The sequence below is a fragment of the Rhinopithecus bieti genome, unplaced genomic scaffold (genome assembly GCF_001698545.2).
Source record: "Rhinopithecus bieti isolate Rb0 unplaced genomic scaffold, ASM169854v2 scaffold_47418, whole genome shotgun sequence".
NCBI classification, from domain to species: domain Eukaryota; kingdom Metazoa; phylum Chordata; class Mammalia; order Primates; family Cercopithecidae; genus Rhinopithecus; species Rhinopithecus bieti.
The window spans coordinates 793,248-804,403 of record NW_016819951.1 but is presented as its reverse complement, the minus strand read 5'-3'; the positions used below and the strand labels follow the sequence as shown (position 1 = coordinate 804,403).

General features: G+C 43.4%; 1 protein-coding gene across 1 annotated transcript in view; it reads left to right on the top strand.

The window, feature by feature from the left end:
• Positions 1–246: 246 nt before the first annotated feature.
• Positions 247–11,156, top strand: part of SUCLG2 (succinate-CoA ligase GDP-forming subunit beta) — a 188,669-nt gene continuing 177,759 nt past the window's right edge. The window contains 1 exon segment of the mRNA XM_017859391.1: positions 247–394. Within this exon segment, the coding sequence (XP_017714880.1) occupies positions 311–394 (84 nt within the window). The 5' untranslated portion in view covers positions 247–310.

Genomic DNA, 11,156 nt, shown 5'->3' with positions numbered 1-11,156 from the left:
GACTGTTTGAGCCCCAAGACCGCAGGGCTCCGGCTCTGTCTTTGCTCAGAACCATAACCCGGGGACTGCACAGTAGGCCCTGAGGCCTTGGGACCGCTCAAAGTGAACCTGGGCCAGGTCGGGGACCGAGAGCTCTGCGGCCTTAGGAACGCCTGCGCCCCGGGGACCCAGGGGGCCGGCCTGGCCAGGCCCGCCTCTGCCTCCTCCTCCCGCCTGCTTCTGCTCCGACCCCTCCTCCCGCCACTCCTCCTCCGCCTCTTTCCCCTGCCCGCGCCCGCCCTACTGCCCCTTGCTGGGTTTCCTGTTTAAGATGGCGTCCCCCGTGGCAACGCAGGCCGGGAAGCTTCTGCGAGCCCTAGCACTGCGGCCCCGCTTCCTGGCGGTCGGGTCCCAGGTGAGCGTGGAGGCAGGAACTGCGAGCGCTGACAGCGGCGCCCGCCTGCCCGGGCTCCCCTAGCTCCCTGCGGCTCTTGCTCTCCGCCTGGCCCCGTGCGCGGCCCCTCGGGCGCCCCACCTCGGGAGGCGCCGCGGCGCCGCACCCGGGTCCAGGAGGGACCCCCGCTCCAGTGTGGGCCAGGGGCGGCGCGGGGGTGGCCCCGGGTGCCTTGGGGTGTGAGCGACCCAAAGCACGGGAGTCGCCGCTGTCTGCCCCTCAGGCTCACGGCGAAGGCGCTGAAGCAGGCGCCGGACGCAAGTTTAAGAAAAGTTTCTCGGACCGGGTTTTGGAGTCCAGAGGTTTTATTGTCAGCTATACTAATTCTGCTTTTCAGACGGCTCGCACTAACCCTGAGCACATTTAGGCCACGTGATAAACATGCCTGGAAACCCATTTCAGCCCAACTAGGAACTCACCCCCCAGGGTGAACTTCCTGCGGGCTACCTGCTTTTGCAGACTGTTAAGGTGCCTGAGTTGGTCAAATCCATGGGTCAAGCAGAAAAATGGTAAACGATCTTTCTCCTCTTTTCAGTGAAAAATCAGGCCTGTCACTAAAACGCATTAGACAGTTGACCCAGTCCATGTCCTCCTTGTCGATGGAGAATGAAACCAAAGAGGGTCAGTGGTGGGCTGGATAACGATTGGAACTTGGCCTCTAGGAGATTTTTACCTTGTGCAGATGGCAAGCGTTACAGTAGTCAGAAGGACTTAAGGGAAGTTTTGAGTTGGTGATGACTCTTGGAGAAATCACTCAACCACTGAACTGGTTAGTCTCCGTAGATTATCTCTCTCCCCTTTTAAAAAAAGCACAGTCAGGGATTTAGCCACAGCAGAGTTAATGCCTTGCCTATTTCCCCATTTTTAATTGATGAGAGGCAAATTATCACTCATACAATTTTAACCAGGATGTGCATAGTATAGTTTTTTAGAAAATTTAAAAAATAGCGATTGACGGTTTTTTGAGTTACTCTAAACTTTGGTTCATTATGACATCTGTGAGCTATTTTTACCCCTCTCCTTTCGTTTCCCGCCTTCTCATTTCTCTGTTGTTGTTAATGTAAATTTAAAAGGTGCTAATACTTACTACTGTAATATTCTTAATCGGTGCTTGACAGTATAGTGAGGTAGCAAAAGGAATGGCAGTTTTGTCTAATTAAAACTCACTAATAACTGTTGTAATACAGTAAGAATACCTCCAGGTGAGTTAAGTCTTATTCATTATTTAAGTGTTAGAAAAAGCAAGAACTAGGGTGCTAACCATGAGTGTAGACTTGAATTGATGAGAAACATGGGGCCCAGGGCAGTGAAAACTCATGAATTGTACAGAGAACCCTAAAATGCAGAGTGTTTAGCTGAAGTATGTGAAGCCTACATGCCTAACCAAGAAACAAGAGGCTGAACGCAAAACAGGAGAAAATCTGGTTGGGGAGAGATACTCTTGGTTTGTCAAGAAAACTGGGTAAAAAGATCTGTTCGCACACCCCATCTGGTTACTATGATTTACATACTTGTGGATGATCTGTTATTCTGTAGTGTCTTAGAAGACAAAAATAGGTTTTTTTTTAAAGATAGAAATGTATACAATGTCCAACAACTGAAAATGGACATTAGCAATCATTTAGTCCAGCCAGCTCATTTCATGGGTAGAGAAATTGAGGCCTAAAGAAGTTCGATGACGCATTCAAGGTTACAGTGAGAGTTTGTGGCATTCCAGAGTAAAGGCTTACCTTTACGTTTCTGTTACACCATGCTGTTTCCTGGTGAGTATATCCTTCCTCATGAAAATAAATTATATCAACATACAAATTAATCTGCATACCAGTAGTAACTGTATAACATCCAAGTCATTAGCACCACAGATACATTTTTATTTTTTTCTTTATGACCATCTTAGAATTGTCCATAAAAATGGTGAGTATTGCTCATGACTTGTAGGAAAGCCTATTTTCAAATTCTTAGGTGCTTCCTATGATCTGTTTCATGTACACTGATTTGATATGTCTGCATAGTCCCTTGCCTGTGGCAGACATTACAGTTAAACATGGCCCACTTCTCCCATCATACTTAAGAATCCTCACCAAGTATCCCAGAAATCTGTTGCCACTCTTGGCCCAGACCTACTTTGTACCACCAGGCCTTGTGAAAAACTGTTGTCTCTACAGAAATAAAAGACCCAGTTTCTGCTTAGAGAAATAACTTTAACTGGTCTGTCAAAGATACTCATAGAATGACATTTTGTCTTCCCCCTCCCTATGGTTAAATTTAACATTTGACACATATTCCTGATTCTTAGTGTCATTGAAGTTTTTTTTTTTTAACCTTTGCTCTTAGCTTTACTACTTTGACTTTTGATTGATAATATGCCCTTAAAGGGTCCACTTTAGTCATTTCTTATCTTTCATATAGTTTTTATTCAGCCCATACCATTTGGCAGGACTGTTGTAGGCCCTGGGGTTTGGGGGTGGTGAATGAGGCAGGCAGAGTCTTTGGCCATGTGATACTTTATTTTAATGGAGGTGGGAGAGAGTGAGCCAGTACACATATAACCAATAATGAAAATGATTTCAGCCAATCACAAATTCTTTGAAGAAAATCAGTCAGGGCCATGGGATGGAGAATGAATAGCTTCACAGTAGGGTAGTTTAGACTGGATGATCAGAGGAGACCTATTTCACAGGGTGTGTTTTTGATTGGCATAATTTTTTAAAACTGAAATAGCAGATGTCATGAAAAATGCACAATTATAAATGAACAACTTGATGAATTTTCATAAACTGAATGCACGCCCGGCTAACTAGGTACAGATCAAGAAAATGATCATTTAACAACAACCCAGAGGTCCCCTGGTGCTCCTGCCTGTCACTACCTCCACCCTACAAAGGTCCACCAGTCCCCTGACTTATAACACTGGTTTTGTTCATTTTTGTACTTTATGTAGTTGGAATTATATATATGCATACACATACTTGACATTGCTCAGCATTATATGTAAGTGACCCTGGAGATGGCCTTTTTGACATTTGAGCTGAGACATGAGTGATGAAAGGTAGCCAGCTAAGTGAGACTAAAGGGAACAGTGCCGTTAGGCAGAACAGACAGCAAGTGCAAAGACTGAGATGAGAATGAGCTGGGCATGTCTAGGTAATTAGAGGGGGAAAGTGGTAGTAGACTAGGTCTGAGAGGAAGACAAGGGCCAAATCGCGTGGAGACCTGCAGGGTCTGCTAAGGAGTTTTCAGGGGGTTTAAACCCTACAGAGGCTGAATCCCAGTCCTGGCAGCCAAAGCACAGGCATGTAATTAATGTACTGTACATGCCCCCTATTATAAATCTAAGTTAGGCTGACTTTGACACTTTTAGCAGAGTAGTGTTCAGTGAATTTAGCAGTAAGAGTCTAACCATGGTTAGAAGTCTTTCCAAAGACCTAAATCCTGGTAGACAGGGGCCATATTGCTGTGTCCATATAGCCAAGTGAACAGAGTGTGCAGTACTTGGTGGTGTAATATAGCAAGGCACTGCCATGGTGGGCAAGATACGAGTGCATGCTGCCAGTCAAGTCTTAGGGGAAATGTTGGCTGAGGGCACTGAGTTTGAAATGGTTCTTAGTTAAGTCTAAGCACAGTTTCGTTGTCTTTTAGGGTATTTCCCCTCTCTTATGGCTAGTTGAAGTTCATGGAGCTCTCTTGTAGGAGAAGCACTGCCTTTCAGGCCTCCAATTTTATTTACTTTTTTTTTTTTTTTTTAAAGAGTCTCAGTCTTTCACCCAGGCTGGAGTGTGGTGGCATGATCTTGGCTCACGACAACCTCCTCCTCCTGGGTACAAGTGATTCTCCTGCCGCGGCCTCCTGAGTAGCTGGTACTACAGGTGCCCGCCACCACACCTGGCTGATTTTTGTATTTTTAGTAGAGATGGGGTTTCACTATGTTGGCCAGGTTCGTCTCAAACTCCTGACCTCAAGTGATCTGTCCCCTTCGGCCTCCCAAAGTGTTGGGATTTCAGATGTGAGCCACTGTGCCTGGCCAGGCCTCCAATTTTAGTATCATTGTTGTATGTTTTCAGTGCAGCCCAGAGCTTCTGTCCAGGGACTCACAGAGGAATGTATGTTGTTGAAGAAAACTGCTTAAACCCATGCCCCTGCTGTTGTATACTCAGAAAGAATGGCTCCAGCCTAATTTTCTGCCTTTACAGAAGTGGGAGGAGAAAGATACATGCATGGCTTTTATAAGTGAAGGACTAAAGGTTATGTGCAAGTTCTTATCAGCTAAATGAGGCTGTGGCAGCTGCATTGGAAGTTGTGACTTACCTATATCTGCCTCTTGCCTAGGAGAATACATATTTGACATTTTTCTTTTTTTAAAATGAAGTACAGCTGCAATTTCTGCTTTTAGAAAAGGGAATCCATCTCAAATAATTTAGATGCTAAACTATTGACCTTCCTTGTGGGGAAGACCATTAAGTGATAGCTTTTGTCCCAAATTGGTTTTTTTTTTTTACTGTAAATAAGGCATTTCTTTTATGGGTGAGTGATTGAGTGCACAGACCTACAGTAGTGAGAACTTTCCTGCCCTTGTACCCTGGTCTAGTTCTGTAGGCGCAAAGCCCAGAAAGTCACAGGAATATGGCATATTTGGGGGAGGAAAAGAAATTACAAAAGTAACCTCAGATCATTTGTCCTTCAACTGTCTTTACCACTCAATCTTCAATTGTCACTTGATGCATCACTTTCTGTTACTTGAAGGAAAAATTTTACTGAAGAACTTGAGAGATTTGGAAATGTTTGAACAAATGATAATATCAGTATACTAATGAAATTTGTAAGTTAATCCTGAGAGTTTGTGAGGAAGGTGGAGGTGATGGAGAAGGCAGTCCAGGTGAATTCATGCAGAGGCAGAGGTGAGAGAACAGGGGGAGAATAGTTATAGTGAGCACTTTAGTATGGAGAAGGGAGAGGCGGTGGGTAGCAGAAGTTGAGGGACAATGGCACTTTCAGGTATACAAGGAAGTCTGAATGGGGCTTCAGAAAGCCCAGAACTCAGCAGGGAATAATTTAACCCCCACAACTGAAAATCAAACAAGTATCTTTTATGTAGCAAATATTTTCTGAATGCTTATTACACCTCATGCTTAATAGAATGTTGGGCAGATAAATATGACTGAGTGAATGCAGACAGGAAGAAGAGACACATGGCTCCTACCTTAAGAGGGCACAGAGGTTATTGGTACAACTGGCCTATAAACCCATAGTTACACTAAAACATAGTGGGTGCTGCAGTTGAGCTGTGTTCTTAGCCTTGTAAGACACAGTTGGCCTCTGTCAACCACGTACCCTGTGTCTGCAGCACTATTCCCTCTGATCATTCATTGCCTGATCTCTCTCTCCATCAGCTTTCTGATTCAAAGTTGATTCTTCAAATAGGCTTTTTCCTAATTATCTTACCCGGCCCCGCCTTTCCAGGGATTATTCTCTGTAATCTTATCTGCTTTGTTGTTTATCACACTTGACTGTACCTGCTAGTGTTATTTATCGACTGTCTTCCCTGATCTCCTACAAATGTGAGAATGTAAGCTCCACGGAGGCAAAGTGATACAGCTTAATGTAACAGCGTGATTCCCCAGCTGGCCCGAGTAGGTATTGAGTAAGTATTTGTGGTCTCAGTGAATGAGTGGGGGGCACAGAGAAGGAAGGGGGAGGTAAGGAACAGGCAAAGTTGAGGGGTGATGTGGCTCATTTCAGCAAATGAGGAAGAAGGAAGGGGCTCTAGAAATCCTAGTTGTGAAAGGGCCTTCATAATCGTAGACCTATTCCTTAGGCGTGTAGTATGTAATAAGACTGTATGAAGTAATCTCCACACTTTATTTCTTTAACCCTTACAACATCACTGCAAGGGAGATTTCACAGTCTCCATGTTTTATAGAAGCAATCAGAGGCATAGAGAGGCCCTATAGTCATTTGCTTAAAATCACAGTGCCAGGGAGTTAGCCGCCTCATGCTGATAAAGGACTTACGCTGTTAAATCATTAAGCTCTGTCTCTGAAAGATCCTGTTTGGGCTGAACTAGGCAGTTAAACTGATTGCTTACCTTTCCCTATCTCTTTGCCCTTGAGTGACACTCGCTTTTGTTCATTTGGACTTGTGCTGATGAAGGTGTGCTAATCAACTCAGCATGGTTGCCCTCTCTGGACTCTTATCCACCTTTGTCTTTCTCTGGCTTCAGGGTTTTGGCAACAGAGTAATAGGGGGATTAAAGATCCGAAGTCTGGGTTCAAATTCAACTGAGTTTAAATTCTTATGGGATATCCCATGTTCTTTCTCTGCAACCTGGAGCAAATTATTGAACCTGACAGAGCCTCGATCTACTGTTACGAAAAGGGGATCGTTTGCACAGATGGTTACAAAGATTAAATAAGGTGATATTTAAGACATTTGGCATATGACCTGATGGTGGGCCCAGGATGATTATTTCTCTTGCACTGAATTTGAAGCTAAATTCGCTGGCCTTTTCTAAAGGCTTTATTGAGCTAGAATAATTTTTGCTTTCCCAGATTCAGTAAGCATTTATCATGTGCTCCCATCTCAGGGTTAGTCACTGGCTTGGTGCTTCCATACATTTTATTTCACTTAGTCCTTGCAGTAGCCATGTGAAATAGGAGTTATTGTTCCCGGTTTACTTCTGGGGAATCTGAGGCTTAGAGGGGTGAAGGTCTGCCTGCTGGGCTCTGATTATCTTCAGGATCCCATAGTTGGGTTTAACGTCTGGTGAGGCCTGACGTGGCAGTGGGGAGGCTCACATGGGAAGCTTAATTGTACCATCCTGGTTGTTGAACTCATTTCAGAAACATTTACACGTCTCAATGTTGACTTAGCAGTGACGGCTGCTGGGCCTCGTGCATCAAAGATTTGAGCTGAGGGAACACTTAAAGAATTGGCAGTAGCCACAGCATGAACCAGAGGCCACCCGGGACATGCCTTTCACTGTCCTCTTAGCACAAACTACTGCTCTCAGCATTTCAAGAATGCTGGAGAAATTGTGAAATTTCATTGCCTTTGCAGAGTGGGCTTTGGGGGATGGTGTTGGAGGACGGAATTTCCTGGTATTCTGAGTTCAGACTTTGATCAGTGTACTGGGTATGGTCAGCTTTTACCCTTTCTACAAATGATTCCAAAAGAATAGGACTTAGGCAGTGGCCATGAATGCATAGATTTCTAACATTTACCTCTGAATTTAATTTTTATTTTAAAATTGGAGGGATATTGGCATAATATATGAATTGATAATGGAGACATGGCAAAGCACGAGGAATGGTTTGTGTAAGTTTGGGTCCTGTGGGTGGGAGTGGGGGGACTGGCATCTTTTTTTCTGCTCCCATCCATTTCTCCCTGTGCTTGCTGTATTTCCATTTGTGGGCTGTCTTAGTCCTAGAGTTGTGACTTGAGAGCCCTAAGGAGGTTCAGGAGGGCTGCCTTATAGAGTTTGAGGTGAGAAATGAGGCCAGAGACAACAGCAAGGACAAGATTGCTGATCCTAGTAGGCCTGGTAATGAAGCTAAGCTTATTCTTGAGGAGGGCAATGGGGAGCCATTGAAGGGTTTTAGATAGTGAAGTGGCAAGGGCAGTTTAATGCTTAGAGTACTCTTTCTGGATATAGTGTGGAGAGGGTTGGAGAAATGCAAGAATGGAGATCATTTGGGCGGCTTTGGCACTGGTTCAGTGCCATGAGTCATTACGCCAGGACGCTAGACATATACCATGAGTGGAATCAGACGGCCTGGGTTTAACTCTTGCCTTCAGCAATCCATAGCTTTGTGATCTTGTGACAATTACTTATATTTCCTTGTAAGATTCCTTTTTTTTTTTCTTTTTCACATTTCAGTATCTCTGAAAGCTGAATTTATTTATTTTTATTTATATTTTTTCAGACAGAGTCTCACTCTGTTGCCCAGGCTTGAGTGCAGTGGTGAGATCTTGGCTCATTGCAACCTCCGACTCCCAGGTTCAAGTAATTCTCCTGACTCAGCCTCCCAAGTAGCTGGAATTATAGGTGTACACCACCACACCTGGCTAATTTTTGTATTTTTAGTAGAGACGGAGTTTCACCATGTTGGCCAGGCTGGTCTTGAACTCCTGACCTCAGGTGATCTGCCCACCTGGGCCTCACAAAGTGCTGGGATTACAGGTGTGAGGCACTGCGCCCTGCCAAACTTTATTGTTTCAATATTGTCTGGTTTTAAGTAAGGTATCCACCTCCATGTTACTGTCTGTGGCTTAAGTCGGGAGGCCTGTGGAGAGGAACAGCACCATGCTTTCCTCCCTGCCCGAAGCAGGGCTCAGGGTTCTGGGTACAGTGTCTGGGGAGTGGCCTGATCCATTTAGGGCACCATTTTCTTCCCTCCCCACTCTTCCCCTCCCATCCCCACACCCACAGCATTGATTGATGTGCCCACAGCATTGACTGGAAGTAGAGATCAGCATTTTAGCTTTACCAGAAAATATTAAAGTTTTTTCCTTATCAGTGGAGATCTCTTCACATTTTTATAAGGAACTGTTTTTTATCCTTCGCTTTTTATCACCAGCTTCTGCTTGTATTCTCCTACCTGTTGTTGAGATGCTGTGTTATACCACCTGGACTTGAAGGACTTATTTGAGTTACTAAGTCCTTCCCTACCTTTGAAAGGAAGGAGGGGGAAACCAGTTCTCGTATGCCTTCTCATTTCAGCCTGAGGGCTTACGTAGGCCTTTATTAAGTAATACAAAGAAAGCGGAGAGTTATTAATTATTTTTGATTAAGGGAATAAACTATTAATGATGAGTGTTTCTTTGTTAAGATTCAGGGCGCTTTTAAAGTGATGTATCATTAAAATTGAAAGCCAACAATACAGGGAAAAAAAGAATTTTTCAGTTTTTAACTTTTTTATAATTACCATGGAAAAAAATATACGTGCTATTTGGCACATTAGAAAAACTAAGTAAATTTTGAGATGGCGAAGTTGTAAACAGATTATCCTCATGAATTTTAAAATGATGCAGAAGGACTGAATGGCTGAGTGTTGAGTAGGATGGTTGGATATGGAGGCAGAAGGCTTGTGACTGGTCCTAAGTGAGCCTGGGCCTGAGGGCGCTTTTAGGATTGGAGTCCCACGTCCAAAACTCACAGCATAGCATGTTGTGAGTGTGTAATGGATCCTTCCTTTTTTGTTTGATGTGAGTTTATGATGAGGCTTTTCTGACCGGTATAAAATAGCTTTTATGACTATATTTTATATAAAATATAATTTTAACATGGGGGGAAACTTACAGAGTTAAACTTTATGGGAAGACGAGAGAAAAATACTAAATTTTCTTTATGTTAAAGGGCCCCAAGTGAGAATATTTAGTGGTGGTATTTCATTTTGCTTAATATTGGCAGTATATCAGTAATGTTATGGTAAGCCGAGAGTCACAGTGTTCCTTTCTTGAAGATGTTTTGTCCTGTGCTACAGAATGAATCTGTTTCCTCCTGCATACTTCAGAGTCCTTCTTTTCAGGTCAGTAGAATCTTTTTCCTGGAATTTTGACCTTAAGCAACATTATCATAATTTAGGTAAAATTAATTATTGACACAAAGCAGTGTTTTGTGATCAACTTTTAGGGTGTTGAGGGAGGTAGCAAAGGAATTGCATTTTTGATTAAAATTTGGATCATTAAGTGCCTTTTTTGTCTCTGAAACCTTGTTTTTGATTTCCAAAGCTTCTAAAGGTACTAAAAAAATGAATGCGTATATTCTTTAATTTAAAATTTTTGTTATGTATTTATTATTGTATTAAAATATACAGGATATCAAATTGACCATTTTAACCATTTTTGCCGTTTTTACCATTTGCCATTTTAACCATACTCTGGCATTGTTTTATATTCATATCGTTAGGCAGCCATCACCAACATCCATTTCCTGAACTTATTCATCCTCCCCTACTAAAACTTTATACCCATTCAATGCTAACTCCCCCATATCCCTAGTCTTTTCCCCTAGTCCCTGCCAACCGCTGTTTTACTTTTGATCTCTGTGAATTTGACTACTCTAGGAACCTTATCTAAGAAGATTCATACTATAGCTATTCTTTTATGACTGGCTTATTTCATTTAGCATAATGTCTTAAAAGTTCATCTATGTTGTAGCACGTGCAAAAATTTCCTTCCTTATTAGGCTGAATAATATTCCATGATATGCGTATATATCATTTTGTTTATCCATTAATTTGTCGGTGGACACTTGGGTTGCTTTCTCTTTTTGGCTATATGAATAATGCTGCTATGAACATGAGTGTTCAATGGAGGTATACCTTATGTTAACATTCACCTGAGTAGAAATGTTGTCTGATATGTAGCTTGGGCTACATTTTCAGTTTCCCATGTCCAACTAAAATGTCTATTAAGAAATATCTTGCCGGGCACGGTGGCTCAAGCCTGTAATCCCAGCACTTTGGGGGGCCGAGACGGGCGGATCACAAGGTCAGGAGATCGAGACCATCCTGGCTAACCCGGTGAAACCCCGTCTCTACTAAAACATCCAAAAAACTAGCCGGGCAAGGTGGCGGGCGCCTGTAGTCCCAGCTGCTCGGGAGGCTGAGGCAGGAGAATGGCGTGAACCCGAAAGCAAGATGTTGCAGGGCCGGAGACCCGGCCCCTGCCCTCCAGTTTGGGCCACAGACTGAAACCCCGTCTCAAAAAAAAAAAGAAAAAAAAA